Here is a 27,509-nt window from a genome sequence, read left to right as displayed (position 1 = left end):
TGTATTGTTTATCAGCTGCATGCCAATCAGTCATTTTTTTTGTATATGTGTGTGCTTTTTTTTTTTTTTTTTTTTAAACTTAAGCTTATCATAACCAACTTAATTAATGTTGTGATCTACTTCATTAGTCTTATTAAAGACATCAAACTGAAGTATATTAGTATGATTAAATGTCATTTTTCAAAATTCAGCTCAAACATGGAGCTATCCAAGTTTATTTTGTTTATAAAGTGGCCTTATTACCAAGTCTTCATTACATTAATATGTAATGAAGTATGTATGTATTTTTGGAGTGTTTTTTTTCACATGGGCTGCTAAAGAAATTATTATGCGTAAGTGAAATGAACATTATTCTAGGTTTTAATTTAAATATTTAAAAATAAATGTTCTGGTACATTCTGTAACTTGCTCTATCTGGCAGCTCAGTCTTTTGTTTACCAGTGGAAAAATAAATGGAGCGTTTTGCCTTACCGGAAGTGACCGTAGCAAAAGCGGAAGTGGTCGTGGGTGTTCTCTTAAAGGTTTGCTCCTCTCTGCTGACCCCCGGCAGTGCCAGGCGGCTAAACGGTTTTTCATCCAGGACACTGTTAGTCGACACTTCTGGGACCAAACTGTATTTTAGGAAACGTACTGTCGTGTATGCCAGGTAAGTGACAGAAGCCGTTAGCTAAACGTTAGCTACCTTCAGCTGCCACTGACTTTAGCTTACCTGCTAGCTAAAATCATAAACCTACTTAGCAAACCGCTGTTAGCTAACGCTGTCCAGCTTCTCCTGATGTAGCGTTCAGTAAAATGTGAAATATTTTAAAGTACGTTTGTCCATATCACATTCTTGAATGCCACTCGGGATTACAATGCGATAATAACCTTGCACAAGTTAATGTAAGTGACTTAAGGCTATTAGCAAGCTAGCTGTTAAGTTGCTACAATAACGTCAGTCACCTGGTATTGTTTTGATTGTTTGGAGTTGTGTTTGCTCAGGTTTTGGATTCTTTTATATGACAAGGAGTACATATGATTTGTTACTGGGTGGAGATTCTCTAGCTAATACACTCCTAGATACTTGTGACATTATTGAGTATATTTATAGATTGACGTGTCAGTCCAATGACAGGTGCCACATAACGTTAGCTAGCTAGAAAATGACAGGTACAGTGAAAATGTCCAGGTGAAGGCATAGTCTGCTACTAGCTCTTCGGTTTTACTAGGTGAAGTATCAAGCGAAATGCCGTTTTGTCCCTGTGATAATCACATCCAGAGGTGTGAAAAGCATAACACAACCAGACATGACATAACCCTCCCCGTCCCCCCCAACCCACCCATTCAACACAGCCAGGATGTTTGCTGCTGCATCACTGGGATCCTCCCCAGAGATCACATTCACTTTGTGTCCTGCTCCTCCCTCTCTCAGAAGGAGGGATGTGGAAGTAGAGAAACATTTACTCTAGAAGCACTTTAGTATCTCTATACTGGAGGTGTAACCAACTTAACTAGTAGTTATGGCGGCAAACAGGCGCATGTCTAATACCCCCCGGGTGAGTAGCAAGGACATTCAGTGTTAAAGTTAAATAGTTCTGTTTTACTTGACTTAATATGTTAATGCTCACCCTTGATCGGTTTGTTCAGAGGGAGTGATTAATTCATGATAAAAATGAAAGGATGGTGTTACTCACCATGTAGAGGATGTAAGATTCGCCTTGTAGCATTGTTCTGTGTACTTCATCAGATCACCATTTGTAACTGGTAAGACTGTAAGGAGGCTAACTCTAGATTACCTTGAAGATACCATGTTTAAACTATGCATACTGTTGTGCCCACTAATCCTAGATGGCATTGATTTTCCTGCAAAATTATCCTTCACTTTCACTGAAAGTAGGTAAGTCCAGTGTTATTGCGTTCATCGTAGAGCGGTGATCGGGCTAGTCTGGAAGCTTTTCTGCCCTGTGGATTAAACCCGGGCGCGGTGAAGTTCACATGCCCCTACAGCGCTGTAAAAGAATTATGTTCTGCTGCAGTCCCGGTTCATCCTGAATGAGCATCTTTGTATGAGCGAGACGGTATGATGACTTGCTTATAAGGATATCTGTTGTGGCCCGGGCCATATGACTGGGTGTGTGAGTGTGTTTATGTGCTCTGTGTGCAGCCTGAGGCCTCTCCTATCACTGATGATTGTTGACTCCAAATCCTGCTCATGATGGAGCAGGAGGAATTATGGGGTATGGCACCCAAAGCTGTCCACTTAAAAAAAAAAACAAAAACTCTTTTGCCACAGTGTTGTTTTTTCATGTCAGTAACAACAAATTGCTGTTTGTTTGGGTTTTCTTTAGGACTGCTGCTCATTTCTGAAAATATTTTGTCATGACATTTACCAGCTATGTTTCTCGTACATTCTTTTCCATACCGTTTCTTCCCCCTTTCTTTGTCTCCCTCCAGCTGAGCAGCCCAGCGGTCAGCAAAATGAGCAGCGGAGGAGCTGGGGAGGGTGGTAAACCTGCCAAGGTACACATTTAGGTACTTTCAGGAAACATCCAAAGGTAGATGAACGCCTGTCATCTTGTATCGAATGGCTGACGTCCTACTTCTCCTCTCCTAGGTTGGCTCTATAGTGGAGGTGATAGGAAAAGGTCAGCGTGGGACTGTTGCATACGTGGGTGCCACCCTCTTTGCCACGGGGAAATGGGTGGGTGTCATTCTGGATGAGGCCAAGGGCAAGAACGATGGCACCGTGCAGGGCAAGCGCTACTTCACCTGCGAGGAAAACCATGGGATATTTGTCAGGCAGTCGCAGGTAGGTGAAATAAAATAAACAAATAATAAATTAAACATATATGTGGATACACACTAAGGTTGAGTGATAGTGTACAGAGTTGTGATCAAATGACAACCTATCATTTAATTGGATTGTCATTGCACAAACCAGCATTTTAAACACAGTATACTGATATAATGTGGTGCAACTACTAGTTAACTTTACTCACGATGTGATGCTAGCCTCCAAAATGTTATGCAATGACAACAATTGCATATATTTTTGGAATGTTTAGGGTTTAACAGCCAAAGCGGGGTGTTTTCCTGCCAGGCATTGCTGGAAATCCTTTGTGTCATGCACAAGGGTATTTTTTAAATGATCATTTTCCTGACTACATCCTCTCTCTCTCTCTCTCTCTCTCTCTCTCTCTCTCTGTGTACAGCTCCAAGTGGTGGAAGAGGGCTCCAGTGCCACCTCACCAGACACTCCCGAGTCCGGCACAGCCAAAGTTCCCAAGCAGAAAGGTGGGATAGATTTATTCATGTCTGGAATTCCTGCTTTTGAGCAACATATGCTAGTACCATACATACCCAAGCATAGATGAATCTAGTTCCAGTTCAAGTTTCCATGTTTTCTGATATTCTTGTTCACGCTTGGTTTGAGTGAATAAATGAAATCAGTAAGGGCAACACTTAAGACTGAATAAGCCTTGCACTCAAACAGACATAATGCATTTTTGAAATTACTAATTAATAATGCATTATTCATTTCTCCTCAGACATTCCTGAGACTCCAAAAACAAGCAAACAGGTAAGCAAGCACAAACTGCAGCCTGTTGTTTTTTGTTATCTGACAGTAGAGTGAATGGTTGGATTCTCTTGGGTATGTGGGTGATGATGTTTCATTGTTTTTAATGTGCATATTTACCTTTAGACCTTTAGAGATGCTCTTTTATTGGTTTACTTTTGTCTCCATGGAAAGAGAAATGGGAATAGTATACCCTTTGTGGTGCAGCTGAATTGGTTTAATAGAGCTAGTCAGTCCAAGAAAAGTGGCTAAATTGATTTCATAGTAGTAATATGACGCTGTCAGTCTTTTCATCTTTTTTCTTTGCTCTGTGTCCATGAGCAGAAGTCCTTTGTTCCGATTACTCCTCTTTAATGCCTCTGATTCTCAGTTTCTTTCCTCTCCTCTCTCGTTTCTGTCCTCATTCTCCTTCTCCTTACAGTACGTGACAAACTAACTCTGTTCCTCTTTAGCTTCTCACCTTTTGATCTGTATTCTCATTTTTGTTCTTCTGAATACATTTTGCAGACACCTGTGACTCTAAAGAAGGTACAGCCATTGAAATCCAGCACAGTAGCCTTTGCTTTGGTTGTTGTTCATCACTTTTGAGTTGCATCTTTTTGTATTTAAGTGACAGGTCATTTACTTTTGCACGGGACATTTTGCACTTGTGTCACATTGATAGATGTAATTTTTACCGTAATGTCCTTTCTGTTTATCTTTAGTGAAATATCATTTTCCACTATTGACATTTTTTTTTGTTTTGTTGTTGTTTATGTTTTGTCACACTATTTATTTATTTATTTTTAATTTTTTGTTTGTTTTGTTTATTTCTTTTTGGTGAAGTCATCAGGCATGCTCACATTTAGAGGTAAAACTGGCATTGTGATGGTGTTTGAGTCATGTACAGTTTATCCACTGTAATGTTCTTGTAATTGCATGAGTTCACATTTTCAAGAATTGCTTAAGTCCTGCTGTTTATTCAGATGGTGGTTATTGTGACCACAGTCCATACAGCCCTTAAAGCTGTGATCAGTGGATGTAGACTAACAGTGAAAATGTTTCTTGTGCACTGCTAACCTCTTCCCTTGCTTCTCCACTGGACACGTGTGTGTGTGTATGTCTGTTTATTTGTGTGTGTGTGTGTGAATATGTTTGTGTATGTCAACGTCCCTTTGTCCTTTCTGCAACTCATCCCTCCTCCTCTCCTCCAGTCCTCTACCCGCCGCTCTGCCAAGGTGAGCTTGTCTACTGCAGACAGACCTGCAGGGCAGTCAGAGAGCAACAAGCAGACTGGGGCAAAACATCAGTTTTCTTTGAAAGTTTTCCCCTAGCTTTTAACCCTCTCCCCCCAGTATTGCGAAACCCCAGAAAACTTAGCAACAAGTTTAATGTGATATTGATGTTTCAAGTTTTAAAGAGAGTTGAAGTGTTTGGCAAGTGAACACGAGGCCACCTCTTTAAATGTTTAAAATCTTATCAAAGGTTACGCATTTTTCAGCACATACTTGAAATGCTCACTTGTGAGCTCACCATATCATCTGTCATCAGTCTTGTTCTACTGAACAAGACTAATGAACAGTAGAACAGTAGAACAAAGATTACAGACTAGCTGCAGCAGACACAAGAATGTGACAGAACAAGAAATTAGTGCTGATACAGTTTATCCTCTCTACAAGTTTTAATCTGTGGAGTACAGGATGTATACACATAAAATTCATCACATTATAATGCCATTCTATGTTGTTTTTTATGTGCTGTTAAACAAGACTAAAGATGTCTATAGGGACATGTTATTTTAGAGAGTTTATAACATTATCATAGAGATTGTAATCAAATTACATGAAAACTGCAATTAGTATGTTAAGAACTGCCAAAAATTCAGTGTATGACAAATTGATTATTATTTGCAATATTTAAAAACAAATATTTTGTCATGGAAAAATGATTTGATATTTACCATCTGAATATAGCAGGTGGTATTTTTTTTTTTTTACTATTAAGTTTGTGTTCATTAATTTCGTACAGAATGTGCATATTATCAAAAGAGGGTGTTGGGTAAAAATAACCTGGGAATTGTCTTTTATGAATAAGAAAACACTCTTGCACAGTGATTTCATTCCATAATGTCAAGCTAACCCTGCTGGTGAGTTTTATAACTAACCCCTGACTAACTGAGTCCTGCGTTCACACTGTGACAGTGGAGCACACCAGGCCGTCTTGTCTCTGCCACCTCCCTCCCTTCCCTCTTGATACGCTCTGCCTGCCGCTCCCCCTCGTTGCCCATGGTATGCTCTGTCTACTGACAGCACTTCATCTGTCCTGTCTTCACTGGGAGTGGTGAAATGTTTGGGCACTGAAAAGCGGGCAAGCTCTTGTCCTTCATGGCACAGATGCAGTGTTGTTCACATAAACTATGCTAAAGTAATAAACAGGGACAGTGGTGGTGTGATGTTTGGTCTTGGTGGTGCATGAACTTAGGAGAATCATTGTGTTCTTACCACATAAACAACTGCAGGTTTGCAAAGTTGATTTAGTAGCACAGCCTAGCTCTGAATTTTCATTCTTTTTCTGGGTTCAATGGAGTTGCGTGTTCACTGTGGGAGACGTTGTTCTGACAAATGGGTTGCATGTTGGCATTCCCGATGCTGGGTACTCCATGAAGTGGCAAGGACGCCTGTTTAATTTTCTTAGTGAGCTATGAGGAGTTTACTTCTTTATTTCTCACTTGTTTATTTCCCTCCCATCTCCTCCCTCTTTCTTATCCCTTCTTACCTCTCGACTACCCTCCCATTATTTCCTTGCCTCTTCCCCTCTGTTATCCCTCATCTTCTCCTTTTCTTTTCCATCCTGCACATTCCTTCCTCTGTGAGCAGACGCCCAAGAGCAGCCTTGCCTCCTCTCTGTCTGGTGATGTCAGCGAGGCGGGCCTGTCCTCCCAGGGTGCGCTGGCGGCTCCTGTTGTGCCCCAGCCGAGCGGGTCGCCTGCGGCACCTGCAACCCCAGCCCCCGCCACACCAAGCAAGGTGTGTTATACCAGTCTATATTTTACAGTGTTTTCAGCTGCACAGTGCATTTTAAAGCCTCCTTAGTGCAGTAAATCCATGACTTTGTGTTTGCTGAGCGCACTGTGTGACATTCAGAAGGTGATGGATGATCCTGGCTGTTCTGCTTTACTTTTGCTTCATCATGTTAAAAAAAAGTCTACAAATACCTAATGAAAGGTTGTTCTTTTGTCTCAATGTGAAATCCTTATTACACAGTATACCGGTTAATAGTCCTCAAGACCATTTTGTTTTATTTTTGTGTACACCATTTCATTATCAGTTTGTTTTTATTTCTCATTATGTGTATTTTCTTAATGAACCTATCCCATTCCATCCATGTTGTAACTGTGTGACCAGGTGGAACCTGCCATGTCCAAGCAGGTAGTGTTATCATCTAATGGCTGCACGTATGCTGATGGCATCTGGCATGAGTTTACTAATCACAGAGGCCACAAATGATGTCTTGTGCTACTCCTCAGCACTATGTTATGGTTTTGCAGTGCTCACACTGTGCTTCATGTTCTTGAAATTTATAGTCAGGATGCATGGTTTAACTTTTTGAGACAGTGGATATGGGAAATTCTGGGTGTGTGTGTGTGTGTGTGTGTGCAGGAAATGGATTATATTGCCTTCACTGCTACATTGCCCTTTTTTCTGGTCAGAGTGTGCTGTTGAGGCCCTCTATTTTCATCTGGGTAACTCAAAAGTTTAATCCTCATAACTGAGTCAATTATTGACAAATGATGGAAACTAAAATTCACACATTAATCACCTTATTCTGTGTTTTTGGTGGTGGGTTCAGATTGATGTGTGATATGCAGCCATGCTTGGGGAACAAATGACCTCAAACAAATCTGTTTAAGCCAGCCTATTTAGGCCGAGGTGCTGTGTCTCATGTTGTTAAGTTGTACCAACTGGCTGCCTCTTTCTGCTCTCCATCTTTACCCCCATTCCTCCTTCTCAGGAGGAGGAGTCACTGCGGGCCCAGGTGAAGGATCTGGATGAGAAACTCGAAACGTTGAAAATGAAGCGGACGGAAGACAAGGCCAAGCTGAAGGAGCTGGAGAAACACAAAATCCAGCTGGAGCAGCTCCAGGAGTGGAAGACCAAAATGCAGGAGCAGCAAGCTGACGTGCAGAAACAACTCAAAGAGGCCAAGAAGGTACATGAAGATCTATGGAAGATTGATGGTTGGTCTGAAGGACAGAGAGAAAGTTGAAAGAAAAGTCAATGAGGGTAAACAACAGGAAGCTGACTGGCTTTTAATGTAATACAGAAATGCGCCAGGGCATTAAGATGAGATGAAATTCATATGATCCCCATCTGGACACTTGGACTAAATATGAGGTATTAGAATGAATGCAACTGACAATTTCCATGTCATATTAAGTAAAAATGTATAAATGAAGTGTATTACATATGGAGACAGTATAAATTATAGCCTTTTGAAAGGGTTTTAAAACTGTAGCCGTACATCCCACTGAAATAAAGAAAATTAATTAAAATATGTACACTATAAAAAAAAAAAATCCAAATCAAAATGTATTCTGAAAGAAATGGGTGGAAAATTAAGAAAAAACAACAACAAAAAAAAAACACCTTACTGTGTATGCAATATATACATATAAATGGAAAGTAATTTGGGAGTATGTTGAGGGCAAATAACCTAATAACCGTAAAAATAACCTTGACAAACAGTGATTCAGGTTTTTCAGTCATACACTGTGTCCTCACTATGCCTGAGCAGCAGGCATAGAGCTGCTAACTTTGCTTGTTTCAGTCCGTTTAGAGGTGAAATGCCTCATTTAGAATTATTTTGTATCTCGCCCTCCCAGGAAGCTCGTGAGGCTCAGGAGGCTAAGGACCGCTACATGGAAGAGATGTCAGACACAGCGGATGCCATAGAGATGGCGACACTGGACAAGGAGATGGCTGAGGAGCGGGCAGAGTCGTTGCAGGTGGAGGTGGACTCGCTGAAGGAGAAAGTGGAGGAGTTGTCCATGGATCTGGAGATCTTGAAGCATGAAATCGAAGAGAAAGGTAAGTAAGACAGCCAAGACAGGGAGATTGCATCCTTCATGCATCTATAATTTCTCACAGTTTCGGTATATCTCTTTCCCTCTATTTCTCTGTGCTGTTCTCCTTCACCATGCCACTGACTCCCTGTCCCTCCTTCAGGCTCAGATGGAGCTGCCTCAAGTTACCATGTCAAACAGCTGGAGGAGCAGAACAGCAGGCTGAAAGAGGCCCTGGTCAGGTCAGTGAAACGTCTTTGTCTTAGACACAGGCCAAGAACGAGTTGTAGCCCCCCCTTTTTTTCCTCATTGTTTTCACACAAGAAAAGTAGCAGTACTTCTTGGCAGAGTTGCAGGAAGAGGGATTATTCTTATTAGTACATCAGGAAATTAACACTGGCTTTTTGTTTGAAGTGTAAAAAACACATTGAATACATAATATTTGTTTAAACTTTAAATGTGACACTTGATTTAAACCACACTGATGACCCAATTAGAAAAGAAGCCTGTGGAGGAATGTAGCCTAATTTTTGTTTCTCACTTTTTAATCACCACTCTCTGCTGTCATTTTGAGGGTACCATTTCAGATTCCTTTAGTGTACTTTTAGGAGCTAAGTGCTACAACATAAATTGCAGCACTTAATGGATAGATAACACAGCCTCCTAAAAGGGCTCCATGAACAATGGAAAAAAAATGAGGATTCATAGAATGGAGTTGATAGAAGTTGCATGTCAGATATTCTAAAAATATATTAGTTGCACCGCAGTGGACTAAAACAAAGTCCTCTTTAAACTCACCTGTCCTTCTTCAGGATGCGTGACTTGTCTGCATCGGAGAAACAGGAGCACGTGAAGCTGCAGAAGCAAATGGAGAAGAAGAACACAGAGCTGGAGACTCTGAGGAGTCAGAGAGAGAAGCTGCAGGAGGAGATGAAGCAGGCTGAGGTCACCATCGATGAGCTGAAAGAACAGGTAATGTCTGAGAGATGAGAGATAGAAGAGGTTTGTTGCGTGGGGCATCTTTCTAATGAGAGTAATGGGTGATAAAAGATTTGAATGAGATTCTGATCCTGTTTTCACCACACTACACTATCTTGGTATCAAAAAAACAAAACCTAGTAATAAAAGTTCAAGTGTAGCCTTTGACCCAACAGATTTAGATAACTTTGTTGTCATAATTGAGGTGTATTCACGTAGTGTTTGTGTGTGTGTGTGTGTGTGTGTGTTTGTACCAGGTGGATGCTGCGCTGGGGTCAGAGGAGATGGTGGAGACCTTGACAGAGAGGAACCTGGATCTCGAGGAGAAAGTCAGAGAGCTAAGAGAGACTGTCACTGATCTGGTGGGTGGACCAAAATTTTGTATGTCCTTTCATGATTCTTTATCTGTCTCTGTAGTGAACAATTACCAAAACTGAATGCAAAAGTTTAGTGAAAATGCTGTATCTTTAAGACAAACATCTGCTAAGTTTCTGTATCCTAAACAATACAAAGTATTTTCAGAAAGTGCTGGTATTTACAGTGAAGAGTGCAAAGGTCAGAGCTTTGTTGCTCCAACAACATTCTTGTGATTATATTACCACCGTGTAAGGTAGAAATGCTGGGAAAAGAAATGCAGTTACAGCTAAAAAGAGCAAGAGTTGATATTTTTTTTAAGTAAAACACCTCCCTTTAATTGGCATCTCAGTGTTCCGTGACCCCCCCTTTCTTCCTCCACCAATAGGAAGCCATCAACGAGATGAATGACGAGCTTCAGGAGAACGCCAGGGAGACGGAGATGGAGCTGAGGGAGCAGCTGGACCTGAGTGGAGCCAAGTGCAGAGAAGCCCAGAAGAGAGTAGAGGCCGCTCAGGAGACCATGGCCGACTACCAGCAGACCATCAACAAGTACAGGGAGCTCACCTCCAGGCTGCAGGTGGGTCGACACATGGAAACTCATACATACTCAAGGAAAGGATTGAAGGATGTACAAGAGACTACAAATCCTGGAAAAGTCTTCAGATATATTTTATAAACTCAAGGCATTAAAAGGTGCTGAGTACAGTGAAGTAAAGTATTTTGAGTCCTAAATGTAGCCTTAAAAGTCTGATAGTGGTTCGGTCTCTGGGTGCACCGTTTTTCTTTTGAGAAATCAGACCAGTCTGACACTAACATTGTTGGTTTATAATTTCTCTCACTGGGCAAATTGGTCTTGTGCTTCATTATTACTGACACTAAAAGTTCTTAAAGGCTTGAATTTAATTTGACTGAACTTGCTGATAAATGTGTTTATGCTTTTCTCTGTCCATTAGGAGGACAACAGAGAGCTGACCAGCCAGCAAAACGCCAACGCTGAGCAAGTTCAACAGCCTCCCGCAGAGCTCTTTGACTTCAAGATCAAGTTTGCAGAGACCAAAGCCTATGCCAAGGTGGGAGACAAGACATTCACCATCATGCTGAGTTGTTATTCAATGACAAATTCTTAACTTGTCATGGAATGAGGAGGGAAAGGGCCATACCTGGCTAAGAAACTGACTTAGTGTCAAATTACTTTTGAGCCTCTGAAAATGGGGTGACAGTGTATAAAATTGGCTGTAATTCCTAAATGCCATATTTTTGCTCAGCCCCTTAAATTAAAGCTGAAAGTCTGCACTTCAGTCACATCTTGATTACTCCATTTCAAATCCACTGTGGTGGTGTACAAGGGCAAAGTTATGAATATTGTTGTGAATACTGTCCAAATACTTATGGACCAAACTCTCTATATATGTATGGCCTGCCACTTTGGATCATTATTGTGATTGTCTGATTGGATTGGGTGTAATCTGTGTCTCCAGGCCATTGAGATGGAACTGAGGAAGATGGAGGTGGCTCAGGCAAACAGACAGGTGTCCCTCCTCACCTCCTTCATGCCTGACTCCTTCCTCCGCCACGGGGGAGATCACGATTGCATCCTGGTGCTTCTGCTCATCCCCAGGCTCATCTGTAAGGTATGAGTGGGTAGTAAGAATCCTCAAATCTGTTTTCGTCATCCAAATTACTTGTGTTGTACTTCATCAACTCTGTGCCTGTTGTGTCTGTGTATGTCTTTCTCACGCCTGCAGGCTGAGCTGATCAGTAAGCAGGCGCAGGAGAAGTTTGACCTGAACGGGAACCCAGTCCAGGGGACGGGGATGAGAGGACCTCCTGGAGAACAGCTCAGCTTCGCCTCAGGACTGGTCTACTCCCTCACCCTGCTGCAGGCCACCCTGCACAAATATGAACAGTAAGGACCTTGATCACTGATGTATCTGCACGAGACCGGAGCACAACAGAGATTCATTAACACTGGTGTTGGATATTAGGCTGGCACAAGGCTAAAATAGGGTATTGGTATCAGAAAATTTTTGAAAATTTGTTTAGAGTTGTGTGTAAGTCATGTGATTATCTTTATTTTTCACTCAGAAAAATATTTGATCTCTAATGAAAAACAGATTTTATTATGACATTGTATTTATTAAATGACATGAACTAATGATCTAAATTTGAGTCTTTAATATAAGTAATTAATTAGATTAAGTAGATGCTACAATTTTTAATCTGTGTTGATGTCTCTCCATCAGTATTTTCCCTCTGTAGGAATTACATACTTAAGTAGGGATTTTTAATTTAAAAAAAAAAACAAGAAATCTTGTAAATTTCAGGTACTTCACTGACATAATTATGGTGGAAATGTCAGCAAGTAATACATTTATCACATGCAAATTCTGAAAACCTAAAAAAAAGATACTTTACACTGTTTTTCCTTTTGCTTTTTTTCCCCCACCTATAATCAGATGTAACATAATTACCCATAAACCCTTAACCAAGATTAGGTAGCAGGTTCACTAGAGCGGGAGAATCTGATGTTTTAAATTCTTATACATTTCATTTACTGTGTAATGAAATGTGTGTGTCTGTTCATTCCACTCTTCCTTTGTGTGCCTGTAGGGCTCTCAACAGCTGTAGCGTGGAGGTGTTTAAGCGCATGGGGACATTGTACTCAGAGATGAGTGTCCACGAGCGCTCTCTGGATTATTTCATCGACCTGCTGCACAAAGACCAGCTGGACGAGACTGTTCAGGTGGAGCCGCTTACCAAGGCCATCAAGTACTACCAGGTAAACCAAGAAGCGGTTCTACAAATGGTGTATTGGCGTCTTATCTGTCTGCTAAAAACACATTTGTTACACACAGAGGTATACATACATAAAGTCAAGTCACCGGCATGCCTTGAGGTCTGATGTAGAGACCAGCCAGACTTAAGGTTTACAGTTATTTGCACTTGCTGATGTTACCAAGCACAATCAAATAAAACGTACACCCTTGAATTTACATATGCATGTACAGTACTCGGGGTCAAAATCACATCTTCCTCCCAGTCAGAGTACATAACATTAAAACACAGAAATGTAGCTATAACTCTCTGCTGATCTGTCTTCCAGCAACTGTACAGCGTCCATCTGTCAGAGCTCACTGAGGACTGCACGGTTCAGCTGGCCGACCACATCAAGGTACTTACAGCATTTACAGCAATTTGGTTTTCCACGTTTCCGTTTAATAGCAGGATTTTGAACACAGCACTCCCAGGAATTTGCTGATGGAGCCTCACTTATTCTTCATTTTCTCCTGCACTTTTCTGGTGTGTATCCCTATTTCCCACTCCAAATTACAATACAAACAGGTGAACATTAGTTTCTTTGCAGTTTTCATATTTTATCAAAATAAAGTTATACAATAGTCATGCAGGAATTCCCAACAGCGTGACCACTTTGAAGCTATCTGAAGCTTTGAAGCTATGAAGCTGAGAGTTTTAGTACATAACGAATCTTGTATACCAAATAATACATTTATATGGAAAAAAGCAGATCAGTTATTACCTCATAGTAATGGATTGACTTTTTTTTCTTGCCCATTTAACCTCCAGTTTATCCAGAGTGCGCTGGACTGTATGGGAGCGGAGGTGACCCGTCTGCGGGCCTTCTTGGCTCCAGGTCAGGAGAGCTCTGGCCTCTTTGTCCTCCTGAAGGACCTGGACACTTCCTGCTCTGATATCAGACAGTTCTGTAAGAAGATCCGACGCCGCATGCCTGGAACAGATGTGCTTGGAGTTCCTGCCGCTCTGAATTTTGGACCACAGGTGTGGCACACATTAACACACACACACACGTACTGCATTTATATGTGTTAGCAATCAATAAATAATCAATGATAAAACTACAGACATGGGATAGAATAGAATTAGGGCCACCGTGAACATGTTGTCCACATTAATGATGGATATGTTTTACTCACATGTGGTCTCACCAACGGCAGGTGTCAGAGACGCTGACAGAGTGCAGGCGGCAGCTGACCCGAGTGGTCGCTGTGCTGCAGGAAGTGGCTGCAGCCGGAGCTCAGATGGTCGCTCCAATGGCTGAGCATGAGGGACTCAATGCTCTCAAACTAGAGGACATCGCTTTCAAGGCTACGGAGCAGGTAGCCAGCAAGAAAAAGCTCCTCTCAAAAACACAGACACCAATGGGAGGAGGAAGGGAAAGATCCTAGAGAGAGGGAAGCGCCCTCCAGGCCACCAGGAGTGCAGTGGATGCCAAGTGGAAAATTATTAGCTCTAATGAAATACAGCCAAATAGTTAAATGAAAACAAAGCAAACTAATCCAATTAAAACCGAACAAACAATTACATGCACAGAATAATCACTAAAACATGGCTGTTGTAATTGTAATTGCAAATTTGTGGGTTGTATTCTCCTACACAGTTGAACCAACCACTTGACACGTACATAAGTGGCCACTTAGCTTTAATGTTCAAACGTTTTCACTCTCAGACTTTCTGTGTTTGCAGAATTGAGATTTGAAATGGTGTGCATTTCACAGTGGTCAATTGGCAGCATTACCAAACTATGACTAATGATAATAAATATTTCTTAGCATTTGTTTTAATCTCAATGTTGGATGGGGTTTACTGTGCCAAGAGAATTACCATTGTTTCACACTGTGCGTGACAGAGCATTACACTGAATACATTTTTATATAGTTTCTTTGACTGCTAAGGATGTGGCACTCACTGTATTTAGCAGACCACAATGACCTGGCACCAAAATAGGATAAAACTAGTTCAGTTGCAGCTGGTGATCGCTGATGCACGGTCCAGCTCCCCACTTAGTAACTAATGGCTGAAACAGTCATCAGTATGGATGCACAAATTGATTTGTTTTGTTAAGTGGGCACAGAGTTATCTTGTTTCAGATTGTGGTTCAGTCAATTGCCCTGTTGCACCATCTCCTGAGCCTTGTTATTTAACAGTGTGCATTTTTTTTGCTCCACCAAGATTTACGGCTCTCAGGGCCTGAATGCCCAGGAGTGTCTGCGTCAGTCCTGCAGCTCTGTCATTGCCACCATGAACAAGATGGCAACTGCCATGCAGGAGGGAGAGTATGACGCTGACAAACCACAGGGCAAGGTAATCATACTCTGTAGCTTTTTCATATTGCTGGATCACAGAATCTGGACCTGTATAATGTTTACAAAATATCCAAAAAAAGTAGGAACATCGGTGAAGCCTTTTATTCTGTTTTACAGATCTTTATCTTTTTGCCTTTCATCGCCCCCCTCTCTCTCCTCAGATTCCTCCAGTTGAGAGTCGAGCGGCTGCCATCAGGGCAGAGATGACTGATGCCGAGGGTCTGGGAGTAAAGCTTGAGGACAGAGAGACTGTAATCAAGGAGCTCAAGAAGTCCCTCAAGATTAAGGTATTGCATTCAGTTGAAGTGCTCTAGTTTTAAATCTGCCAGTTTGAAATGGAAAGAACCACAAGAGGCTGAAATAAACAGTCACTACTGATGTTGCTTTAAAAGCAGCATATTGAATTTTCCGGCCTGGCCAAAGTTCTTTGTTAGCCGTTTTATATTGACATGCCACAGAAAGGGATCTAACTATGGTCTGTTAAACAAAAATTACATCCCATCTACTCTCCTCTCCCTTCTCCCTCCCTCCAACTCGTCCCTCTCTCCCAGGGTGAGGAGTTGAGTGAGGCCAATGTCCGTCTGAGCCTCCTGGAGAAAAAGCTGGACACCTCTACCAAAGATGCTGATGAGCGGGTGGAGAAGATTCAGACCAAACTGGATGAAACCAACACACTGCTTAAGAAGAAAGAGAAGTAAGAGTTGTAAATGCAAGCAGAGAAGAGATGAGCAGGTTCACACATTTGTAGGCAGATTGTGGGCAGCTGGCTTGTGAAATATTTGTCAATTTATTTACCTTTCTTGTCCCTTCTTCTCCTCTTCAGGGAGTTTGAGGAGACGATGGACGCTCTACAGGCCGACATTGATCAGTTGGAGGCTGAGAAGGCAGAGCTGAAACAGCGCCTCAGCAACCAGTCGAAGATGACCATCGAGGGTCTCAGAGGCCCACCTGCCTCTGGAATCGCCTCCATCGTCCAGGGAGCCGCTGGAGGCAAGTTTGCTTGTTGTTTCTTTCTTGTGACCAGACTTGGAAAAAAAATTACATCCCAAGACAAACTCCTGCCATGGGAGTAGCAGATGGAGCAATTTGTTGCTGTGTCTCAGATTTAATACAAAAGTCCTTTATTGCCTCCAGCAGCTCTTCCTCCAGCCATGCCCGGGGTGACACAGATAGTGGACTCCCCTCTGCTCAGACAGCAGGTGGAGGCTCAGAGACTGGGCATCAAACACCTCAAGAACGAAAACAACAGACTAAAGGTACATATTTAGTCATAAACTAGTTTAACTTAGCTTCTGGACCTTCTTAGGTAATTTTCATCTATAACATCTTTTCTCTCCAGGCTGAGAAGATAAGAGCCCAGCTGGCCTCGCTGCCTCCGCTCCACCTGCCCAAACTGCCACAGATATCCAGAGAAAGCTCCTCACCTCCAGAGGGACTCAACACAGGCATCTACCGCAGGACTGATGAGCTGCTGGCCACACTGCTCAAACTCAGTGCCCAGGTTAAAGTGGTGGACATCACCGGCAAGACAGCAGGTGTGTGTGTGTTTATAGATTCAAACCCAAACCCAAACCCTTGCTGCTGTTCTCAGTCGTATGAAATAGTTGATGTTCTCGCTTTCTTGTGTTTCCTGTAGTCAGTGCCAGTGCGCAGCTGCTGGAGCAGACAGCTCGACTGCAGAACTTCAGCAACGCTCTGGACAAACTCAAGGTAACAAGTCTCTCACTCTCCTTTCTTTCACATGTCCCAGTCATCTTCAAGGAATTTTTGTAAACACTGCAAAATAACTCCCACTTAAGAAGTGGGAGTTAGTCGCGGAAAGTGGAAAAAACTGCCAGTGGGATGAGAGATATTTTCAGGACTTTTTAAAACTTTGGGAACAAGTATAAATATGTTGAAACAAGCTAGATAAGATAATCTGTTTATTGTCCACATATGGAAATTTGCCTTGGTAGATTAAGGCACATCAGTCCACTAGGATCACGAAGAGTCAAGGAAACTGTGGAAATAGGGATTTTCGCACCCCACCGGCAGATTTTAGTTTATTCTAAAAATCCTGAAGACCAGTAAAATGTCCTTCCTTGTCCATATTTTTTCCCCAGGTTTTCTGAGTGCTTTCCCACATTTTGCACATTATTGCTATTTTGCAAATGTACTATATTTTGATCTTTGCTACTTTTTGCTTTTCTTTTTCAGAATGAAGTAGCTGAACATGTAGTATCATATCAGCCAGGAGCAAAGGCCTCGTCTGACTTCGCCACCTTCCCTGTCTCCACCTTTGTTAAGGTAATACAATTTGTGAATAGGTAATTTGTGAATTTCCTTTGGGATGAATAAAGTATCTATCTATCTATCCACACACACACAGAAAAACTATTACAAGTGTTTTTACCTCAAATTTTCAAGACTTATCAAAGAAAATGTACTTTTCTCCTTGTAAAAGGGTGAGGTGACAGGTAACTGAAGCTGTCAGTGTGGAGATCAGTTTTAGTCTTAACTGCCGCCCCTGTTGTTTGTCTCGTCAGGCCAAGGAAGAGAAGCAAGGAGGAACCGTGTATGTGGGTCGTGTTGCCATCCCCTGCACCCGTGGACAGGAACAAGTCCACCGCCTTGTCCTATCACAGCAGCAGCTTCAAAAAGTGCACCGCCTTCTCATGGCCTGAAACGGCACGCCATTGGCCCATGTTGATGATTAACAGGGTGCCAGTAAAACACAGCACAATTTTTGTCCCCTTCCTCCTTCTTCCAACTTCTATTTCACTACAGCAATCTCCTCTGTTCTCCCTAGTGGTCTTCAATTTCTCTCAGGAAATTTTGTCCACCATTCGTGTCATTGTAACTGTAGCTGTTATGAACTCCATGCCAAAGAGACACAGCGGAGTGCTCTCATTCAGTACAACATTGGTCTAATCAGAATGCTGTTTGATAATTTCAAAGTTTCCAGAGTGATCTGACTCCTGAATGTCACGTCCTGTATGTCAAGTATACATTGTACAACAGTTGATTTGTGGAAGTCCAAATTTTGATAACTTTTTGAAAACAGAAAAAACAGAACAGAAAACCAACACCAAGTGGGTTTTTCGTGCACAAGTTGCCCTTTTTGTCTTCAAGCATATTTTTAAAATTGTAGATGATTTAGACATATGCAAGAAAGAACGGTTTCATAAGACATGTTAACTGTCAATGAGGAAATCTGCAAGCAGTGGTCAATTAGGAATGCTACAGCAATTTATATATGTAGGCTTTTGAGTATTTTAATTACATTCCTACCCAATTTTCAGTGACCTTATACCTTGTAGTACTGTTTAATAGTGTTTCTGAACTTAAGTGACATGCAACAGACAGTACACTTACTGATATTTTCCATATTTATCTGTATTGTGTACAAGCTGGCTCAGTTTACTGTTGTGCAAAAAACAAATGAATCTGGCATCTGCTACATTATGTCAGCATCTCCAAAAATCAGCAACTGTACTGTAACTTGTAGCAGTAGGGAAAAGGTCTCCAAAAACTCCCAAAGCCATAAGTTTGTAAACCAGAGGGCTACGTGTGAGTGTATATCATTTGTTTTATCGTCTTTATGCTTGATACACACTATCAAGACCTACAAATAAAGTTTTCTTCCCAAACTGTTGACTGCCTTCACTTTAAAATCTTATAGTAACATTGTTTTTGTTGAGAAATGGCAAAATTCTACATTTCATAAAAATAACGTGGACAAGCGCAAAAACTGATTTATAGTGATTTTCTTTAAGACTACATTCAACCATTTTGATGTTTTCTGTGAATTTACACTCATGATTTATGTCAAGTGGATACTCTACTCTGCAAATGACTGTAAACAGATGGCACACATCAAATTGGAACTTACCACTTTACTTTGTCAATGCAGGAAAAAATGCTGAGGGTAAAAAACAACAACAACAGTTTGTTATGGGTCTCCCATGACAAGGCACCACAATGAAACGCAAGTTAGAACTTTACTGTTTGGCTGATGTTAAAAGGAGTTACAAATTCAATAACAGTTGCAAACAAATCCTGGCATCCACATTAACAGAACACATGACAAGTACAGATAAAAAAAAAAAAGTCCAGTGACTCAAGACAAATCCTTTCAAATAAAAAAATAAAAATGTTAAATTAGAAAAGCTGAAAATCCAAACAAGCAAACTGTACCACCGGAGGATCTCTGAAGGTATCAGCCGAGTAAACCAACAAATTTAAGATTAAGTTAACTGCTTGGGTAATCTCTAAACTATCAAGAAACAAGAGATTAGCAAAGTGACACTAGTAGATAACATGAGTAGTCACGTCACAGCAGCTCATCAAACTAGTGCAACAAATGAGCTGTGAATCAGATAAATCGGAACAATTTTAATGCTGGACCAGAAACAGCAGTAAGAACTGAGGAATACATTAAATCCCTATGTAAGAGAAAGATTTACAGGCAGTCACGTCAAATAAACTTCACCTATGAGAGAACCCTGCTGGGAAGAAGGGAGGTAGCGATTGTCATCACAGGCTCATGATGAAGAACTTCAAAGGCCTTGCCGTGCTACGCTTAGAGCTGTTAAATCACTTTCTACCGTTCATTACATACCTAGTTTAGCTTTCATCTGCTCTACCACCTCATTACTCCCTTATTTTCATCTGAAAGCTGTTAAAAAATGTCACCTGGGTATCTGCTACCTTCACTTGCCTGCACAGTGGCAAATCAGTACACATGAACATGTATAGCTGAAGAACAAATATCTGTTGACCATTTTTCAGTCTTCAGCTGAGTGGCAGTGGATCTAGTAGTAGTGCCTACGGGCTGAGTGCTGTCTGGGTCTGTGGTATGAGTATGGAGGATAGTGGAGGTTGGAACATCGGGTCCTCGTCATGTACTGATGGTGCCCTGAAGGAGCGGGGTACGGCTGGAAGCGGTGGGATGATGTGTAGCCGGCACCTGCAGGAGACAAAAAACAGAGGGCGCAAGAGGCACCGAGCTCAGCTTCACAGCCTATTTTCCTGGAAGGGACACTGCATGTGTGTGTTCTGAAAGCAAAACACCCCGAATGTAAAGATAACAGCTCCTGAGCCCACTGGCATGAAAAGCAGTGATACTGATTCAGTTCCAAAAACATCTTTAGGTTTATTATACTCACACAGCAGGGTTACTTTTGCTTTTTACCCATGGTAGCTACAGGTTGTTTTTGTTTTTTTAACATTGAACGCTTTTGACTGCTTTGAGAATTGAATTTCATCCTAATTTAAAAGCCAAAATAAAGAAGCAAAGTCTAAGTGTTACAGCTTTTGGAACTTGTGAAAACTTAATTAGCCAGAATAACATAAAAAAGACACCAGTTGTGTTTAGCAAACAAACAGGATGCAAACTGTCCAGCTGTATTAAACTGGACATGCAGTGTAAATACATCTGTCAAGACCAAACCTAACAACTGGATTTAAAACATTTTAATACTTTACAGACTTACATTTAGATGATGCAATTGCCTTTAAGCACAAAAGCAACTCAGACTAGTCATTAACCCTTGATTTAGACTCTAATCCAGTATCTGTAACAAATTTTGTCTTAATGCAGTGATACTTCATCAATTCCTGTAAGCAAATTCTGCTCTCTTGCTCCCATCCACAGGAAGGTCAGAGGTCAGGCACAGCTACACAGGAGCAGCCCTGTTCTGGCCACGATGCAGCCTGCTCACTTACCATTCCTGACCTGACCACGTCCATGTCGTTCCCTTTGGACTCGGTTATCCTGCTTTGTGTTAGGATGAACGTTCTCCTCGAAGCTGGTGTAGCCCTGCAGGGCTTTCTCAGATGTGGGAAGGTAATCCCTGGAGAATTCCTTGTCAAAGCCGCTGTTATATCCCGACTTTGACAAGCACAGCTCTGCCAAAGATATAAAACAGCGGGCAGACAGTGAGGGGAGGGAGGAGAGACAGGAGGAGGGAAAAGAAGACAAAATGATGAGGTTGGAATGACAGAAAGGGAAGTTGGTAGAAATAGGAGAAAATGTGAAGGAAGTGCTGAAATCTAACTGGGCATGTTAGGTATTCAGACTCCAGATGCACTCATTTATCACTGGCTTGTGATGTTCGGCTCTACAAAGAAGCTTTTTGTCTTTGATTCTGGGTGACTGATAACAAAATGTTTACCACTTAAATTTTAGATTGCTCTAATAGCACGGCACTGAAAATCTCCACGTGACATCATGTTGTCTATATCTGGCCAGTTACTCATAGGAATAAGAAAAAACACCAAACAAAATGAACCCAGAAATGTTAAGTACATTACCAGTATTGTTTCTTATTAATGACAAAGTGTTCTGGAGTGGACATTTCCCTTCAAATATAAATCAAGGATACAGCATGTAGTTAGAGGTGCTGAACCCAATCCACTCAAAGTGAATAAAGACTGAGAAGCCTCTCTGCATGATGATGACGACTGTATCCACAAGTCTTACCTGTGTTGGAAGAAAAGTAGTTGGCAGGAGGAGGGTAGGAATTTCCAGAGTAACCACTTGCTCTGGCTGCAAAACAAAACACAAATCAGCACATAGCAACAAAACAGACACAACATCACTGAAGGAAATATTTAAATTTATGAGCATTACAATAGTACTGTCCAACAGGAGTCACTGACAGTTGCTAACCTCCAAATATACCTATCATTAGGGAATGATGAGTATAAAAACTGCAAATTATAATGATGTTGAATATCAATGGGTCACTAAAAATAATCCTCAGACGTCTTACCTGCATTTTTGGAAGAAATGTCAGGGACTTGCAGTGGCAACACATGCTCTATAAAAGGGACAGGCTCATATCAAGCTAACCGATCTGAACTGAATATAATGGTATGGATAAGTAATAAGTGTGTCCTGTGTGTACAATCTCACTCCAAGATGAGTGTTTGTGTGGATAAAAAGCTCTCCTCCTCACCAAGAGTAATCTGTGGACAGACCATGATGACGCCCCAGGCCTGCGCAACGTGCTGCAGCACCAGTGAGGTGATCCTGCGATGTGCAATGGCGTTCCAGTGGACGCCGTCCTTCATGCGATGCCGCAGGGAGAAGCGGAACTGGTAGTGGAGGTCCAGCACGTCCATCCCATAGGCGTTCGCCAGAGTCCCGCTATAGAAGTTGGCCTCCACAACATCGTAACGCAGGTGGGCTGACTTGTGCTCAATCTGAAGGGTAGCAGAAAGAGATGGTAGAGCTGTGTGCATGTCAGCAGTCGCCTAAAAGGTAAGGTTTCCCTGCCTTCAGGTAGAAAGTAAAAAAAAATTACTATATTAAAAGGTGCAAATGCAGTCAATGGGATGAAGGAAATGAAAAGAGATCGATGAAACTTCATTCTTGGCAGTGCCAAACGAGGCCAAACAGCATTGACTTGAGTAGTCAACTTGAGCAAAAAATTAAAACACAGTAAAAGGAATGCTAATTGGGCATTTAATAAAAATTTCCTTCCATCTAGTATTTACTGCAGGAAAAAAGTTCATTGTGTCTATGTGACATTAACATTAATGAGGGACAAAAACCAGCAACATCAAGTTTTAATCTTGCATGACTGGTGATGAGGCACCTCGGGCACCAGGAAGCCACCAATGATCCTCTTGCCAAGTGGCATGGTGAGGTTCCACATGACCAGGGTGTTCTCTGGCAGAATCTCCTTCAGCTCCGTGAAGAACTTGTGTAGGTTCTCCTTGTAGTCGTCCACCCACTCATGACTGTATCTGGAAAACCCAACACATACAACACAAACATGAAGACCAAATTTAACATGCACAACAAACGATTAAAGCGAGGCCTTTCAGCCAACTTCAACTGGAAGAAGGAAAGAAAGAGTTTTAAAGCCAATGCATTAGTGCCACTGGATGCAGTTCCTCTAATGTCTGCTAGAGGCTGACACCAAAAACACTCCAAATTCAGCTCAACTTTTGGGGATCAGCACCAAACTTCTTGCTAAAAATACAAAGTTAACATATTTTCTTCAAAAGAAGTTGTGGTTTCAAAAGCAAATTTCACTGCTGTGTTTTCTTTTGAGACTGTAATACAGCAGATTGCCTATCAAGTTGTGAATGAGGAAAGGTGTTGGGTCTTTGAGGCAGGAAAGATGTTGCTTACAGCCCCTTTAAGATGAAATGACAAGTGAAGGGAGAAGACAGATCTCAAAAAAGACCAAGGTGTGCTTGTGTATGTGTATAAATCCCGCCCAAACCCTTTACTACTCCAAAAACAATCACCTAGAAATATCCCAGACGCAGGAGTTCATGATGACCACGTCAGGTTTGAGGCCTTTGCGCAGGTCTTCCAGGACACTCTTCATGTAGGATGAGTAGATGCATGTCACAAAGTAGAAGCGGACCAGGTGGTGGTCAGACTTGAACTGCCGCACTTCCCGGTACCCTGTCCCATTGTGCATTTGGCCCAAACAACCGCCCTCCACCAGGCAGTCCTGCTCAAAGCTCATCTCACCCTACAAGAAAAAGAAGGGAGAGCAGGAGGAAAAGAGGAACAGATGCTTACGGACAGAGAGAGGGGGAGAGGCACACACTCGGAGAATAGTAGCTACTTGACCACACAGATACTGGAATTAAATTTCTCCTGAGTCGCTGGGAAACATAACAACAAATGGGATAACATGACAGGATGAGGTAGGTCTACCAAGAAAAGAGGATAAAAAAAAGAAATAAAGCTTGAGGTTGCTACATGTGTTTCCCCTATATTCATTATGCACCAGTGACCCACCACTGCTAGAGAAAACGTGAAATGAAATTAGCAATGTATTTCGGTTTTGCCATCATCTAAGTTGTCCAGTCCAAAACAATTTATTACCCCAACAACAACTTGAAATATACCTCAGACCCACACAGTATCAGATATAGGACATAACAACAAGTGCCCCCTGACCCTTCAAAGCTACACAAAAGGAACTACTAACAGTTGTGGTTATAAGATGGAATAATGGTGATAAGAAAAAACAGAAATTATTCCATAAATCTCTGTGTTTTGACTTGGTCCAGTTAGGCAACTGTTTTATGATCCATCTATCTAGTTCCTTCTTTGGATCCCTGTGATCCCCCATGTGTTAGTCCTCTAATAATCATTTACCTTGCTCCTCAGTTGTTTCGAGGACAGGAATTGCTCTTTCTGCAGCAGGAGAACGAGGTCTTTGTACACCGCCCGCTGAACTGAGAAGCAGAGACAACAGTGCTAGCAAAATGGTCAGTAAAGAGGAATAATGTGACCTAGGGCTTCATACAAGTTGAAGTGCACTGCTGATCCATGTTGAAAAACCAAAGCAATTCAGGATTACTACAGATTTTCCAACAAATATGGTGATGATGGCTGGGTGATTTGACTGTCAACAGGGCCATGCACACTCTATTGCTTAAAATGATTTGCCAGATATCTAAACAGTACAGGTGAAACTCAGAAAATTAGAATATCGTGCAAAAGTTCATTTATTTAAGTAATTCAACTTAAAAGGTGAAACTAATATATTATATAGACTCATAACATGCAAAGCAAGATATTTCAAGACTTTATTTGTTATAATTTTGATGATTATGGCTTACAGCTTATGAAAACCCCAAAATCAAAATCTCAGAAAATTAGATTACATGAAATCAATAAAAAAAGGATTTTAAATAAATGAAATGTCAGCCATCTGAAAAGTATAATCATTCATATGTCCTCAGTACTTGGTTGGGCCCCCTTTTGCATGAATTACTGCCTCAATGCGACATGGCATGGATGCTATCAGCCTGTGGCACTGCTGAGGTGTTATGGAAGACCAGGATGCTTCAATAGCGGCCTTCAGCTCTTCTGCATTGTTCGGTCTCATGTCTCTCACCTTTCTCTTGGCAATGCCCCATATATTCTCGATGGGGTTCAGGTCAGGTGAGTTTGCTGGCCAATCAAGCACAGTAATCCCATGGTCATTGAACCAGGTTTTGGTACTTTTGGCACTGTGGGCAGGTGCCAAGTCCTGTTGGAAAATGAAATCTGCATCTCCATAAAGCTGGTCTGCTGAAGGAAGCATGAAGTGCTCTAAAATTTCCTGGTAGCCGGCTGCGTTGACTCTGGACTTGACAAAGCACAATGGACCAACACCAGCAGATGACATGGCTCCCCAAATCAACACAGCCTGTGGAAACTTCACACTGGACTTCAAGCATCTTGGATTGTGAACCTCTCCTTTCTTCCTCCAGACTCTGGGACCTTGGTTTCCAAATGAGATGCAGAATTTGCTCTCATCAGAAAACAGGACTTTGGACCACTGACCAACAGACCAGTTTTTTTTTTCTTTAGCCCAGGTAAGATGTTGTTGATGTTGTTTTTTGTTCAGGAGCGGTTTGACCAGAGGAAAATACCTGCCTCAGTCCACTCCTTGTGAATCTCCCCCACACTTTTGAATGGCCTTTTCCTGATGATCCTCTCTAGGCAGCGGTCATCCCTGCTGCTCGTGCACCTTTTTCGTCCACACTTTTCCCTTCCACTTAACTTTCTGTTAATGTGCTTTGATACAGCACTCTGGGAACATCCAACTTGTTTTGCAATTACCTTTGAGGCTTTCCTTCCTTGTGGAGGGTGTCAGTGATGGCTTTCTGCACAACTGTCAGGTCAGCAGTCTTCCCCATGATTGTGAACTCTACTGAACCAGACTGAGAGAGCTTTTAAAGGCTCAGGAACCCTTTGCAGGTGTTTTGGATTAATTAGCTGATTAGAGTGTGACACTTTGAGCTACAATATTGAACCTTTTCACAATATTCTAATTTTCTGAGATTCTGAATTTGGGGTTTTCATAAGCTGTAAGCCATAATCATCAAAATTATAACAAATAAAGTCTTGAAATATCTTGCTTTGCATGTTATGAGTCTATATAATATATTAGTTTCACCTTTTAAGTTGAATTACTTAAATAAATGAACTTTTGCACGACATTCTAATTTTCTGAGTTTCACCTGTATGTGAAAGGCCTCTTGGTCTATAACAGCATAAAACATGCAGTTACGTATGCACCTGGGTGGAACAATAATTTTTAACCCTCATCTATTTCCCCACAAAAGTTATCCTATACTTCTAGATATGGATATATATATTCTTGGCATGTATATGTAGTGAACCAAAATGTTCGAACCCCAAATGGGTCACATTCTAGTTTGTGCAGGTCCAAAATAACAGCAGATTTTTTCTTCATAAGAGAAGGACAGGCTTGACAGGAAAGGTGAAACTTTATAGGTCCTACTCACTGGAGTCTCCCAGAACCACAACAAACTTGTTACAGAGCAGCTGGCTGGCCTGCTGGTGGCTCACACACTTCATTACCTCCCTCTGTTCACCAAAAAGCCACAAAGACTGGTTAAGTGCGGGAAAACACAACAGAGATATCCCTGTGCAACAAGTGGAACAGTTGGTGGGGAATTCATGGAGGCAGTGATTAGAATGGGAAAACGTGATGGCGGAAAATTAATTCAGGTTACCTTAGCTACAGACGTCAGGCAGTTAAGACTAGCTAACATTAACTTACATTTTAAGGACAAAAATAATAAGTCAGATACTCACCATTGTTAATTAGGGATGGCTTCTTGACTTATGTAACGCTACTTATCGTTATCACCGTTGGTTGTTATTATTCCCTAACCGACGGCCAGCTAGCGTTTTAAACCTGCTGGAGGGAGCCGCGGCTCACTGAGGCCGTGTGGCCCAGCCAGGCGACCCAAACCCCGGAGCTTTGCCCGCCCAGCCGTCTCCAGGCTCAGTCAACTCAAAACTGGCACAAATGAAAATTTAGCAAGCTAGCAACATTGCCAGTTTGTTTAGCGTCGACATGTCTCGGCTTGTTTGTATGAACACTGGAATTAGAAGAAAAGATTCGGGTCTTTAGCTAGTTACTTTGAGGGAAATGCCCAACAAAGTTTCAATGACAAGCAATGAAGTGGCAAATTATGCAGGCATGAGCTCGTAAATGTATGTATTTTTAAGCCCTTAAATTTTCCCCGCAATTTTTAAATTTTATAAAACATCGAACTGACAAATATTTAAAACATTTACACTAAAGTTAGAAACTCAAGAAGACAAAACGTCTAACAGAGCAGAGAGTTTGAGTTGCCTGGATGGCCCTGCTGTATCCAGCAGCGTCGATTCTGATGCGGCTTTTACGTGCTTCAGAAAATTACCAGCTTTCCGTTCTCAGCCTTTGAACAACGGAAGCCGCGGGCATTTTCATGAGTTTCTGTCATGTGTCGTTCTCACCTTTTCACTTACAGTAATATTACAACCAACAAATCATCATAATTTTCATTTTTGTTACAGTGTACATTTTGTATTTTTGGCGGCAAAAGCATTTGAGTATGACACCAGCCACTGACGACGTCCGCAGCTAAAGAACCGTCCGAGTTATATTTGAACACAGCATCTATGGTACCGTTACCACTGGTCTAAGTCGTC

The 27,509-nt window shown here is 41.6% G+C and overlaps 2 protein-coding genes across 5 annotated transcripts; one reads left to right on the top strand and one right to left on the bottom strand.

Moving 5' to 3' along the window:
• Positions 1 to 492: 492 nt before the first annotated feature.
• Positions 493 to 18,684, top strand: LOC115376336 (dynactin subunit 1-like). Of its 4 annotated transcripts, none has more exons than XM_030075841.1 (32): positions 493 to 646; positions 2,434 to 2,499; positions 2,594 to 2,788; positions 3,192 to 3,273; positions 3,528 to 3,559; positions 4,064 to 4,084; positions 4,750 to 4,773; positions 5,737 to 5,823; positions 6,412 to 6,561; positions 6,940 to 6,963; positions 7,547 to 7,744; positions 8,418 to 8,622; positions 8,761 to 8,839; positions 9,410 to 9,569; positions 9,833 to 9,937; positions 10,318 to 10,509; positions 10,886 to 11,002; positions 11,411 to 11,563; positions 11,678 to 11,838; positions 12,543 to 12,711; positions 13,036 to 13,104; positions 13,518 to 13,730; positions 13,907 to 14,068; positions 14,922 to 15,053; positions 15,217 to 15,342; positions 15,607 to 15,749; positions 15,879 to 16,045; positions 16,193 to 16,311; positions 16,395 to 16,590; positions 16,692 to 16,765; positions 17,252 to 17,341; positions 17,581 to 18,684. In XM_030075841.1, exons 2-32 carry the CDS (start codon positions 2,458 to 2,460, stop codon positions 17,716 to 17,718), a joined length of 3,825 nt encoding a protein of 1,274 aa, XP_029931701.1. In that variant the 5' UTR covers positions 493 to 646; positions 2,434 to 2,457; the 3' UTR covers positions 17,719 to 18,684. The 4 variants fall into 4 exon arrangements, with proteins under 4 accessions (XP_029931701.1, XP_029931700.1, XP_029931702.1 ...); XM_030075840.1 differs by having other exon boundaries at positions 16,190 to 16,311; XM_030075842.1 differs by lacking the exon at positions 6,940 to 6,963 and having other exon boundaries at positions 16,190 to 16,311.
• A 332-nt stretch (positions 18,685 to 19,016) lies between these two features.
• Positions 19,017 to 27,233, bottom strand: LOC115376337 (PC-esterase domain-containing protein 1A-like). Its single transcript, XM_030075845.1, has 10 exons — positions 26,625 to 27,233; positions 26,312 to 26,393; positions 24,168 to 24,247; positions 23,300 to 23,532; positions 22,639 to 22,789; positions 21,997 to 22,243; positions 21,811 to 21,858; positions 21,519 to 21,584; positions 20,762 to 20,944; positions 19,017 to 20,003 (listed from the first exon to the last, which is right to left on the bottom strand). Exons 1-10 carry the CDS (start codon positions 26,625 to 26,627, stop codon positions 19,849 to 19,851), a joined length of 1,248 nt encoding a protein of 415 aa, XP_029931705.1. The 5' UTR covers positions 26,628 to 27,233; the 3' UTR covers positions 19,017 to 19,848.
• Positions 27,234 to 27,509: the final 276 nt, after the last annotated feature.

This window comes from Myripristis murdjan, chromosome 18 (assembly GCF_902150065.1).
Source record: "Myripristis murdjan chromosome 18, fMyrMur1.1, whole genome shotgun sequence".
Taxonomy (NCBI): Eukaryota; Metazoa; Chordata; class Actinopteri; order Holocentriformes; family Holocentridae; genus Myripristis; species Myripristis murdjan.
Note: the sequence above shows the minus strand (reverse complement) of the source record. Positions and strands in the feature narration are given on the sequence as shown.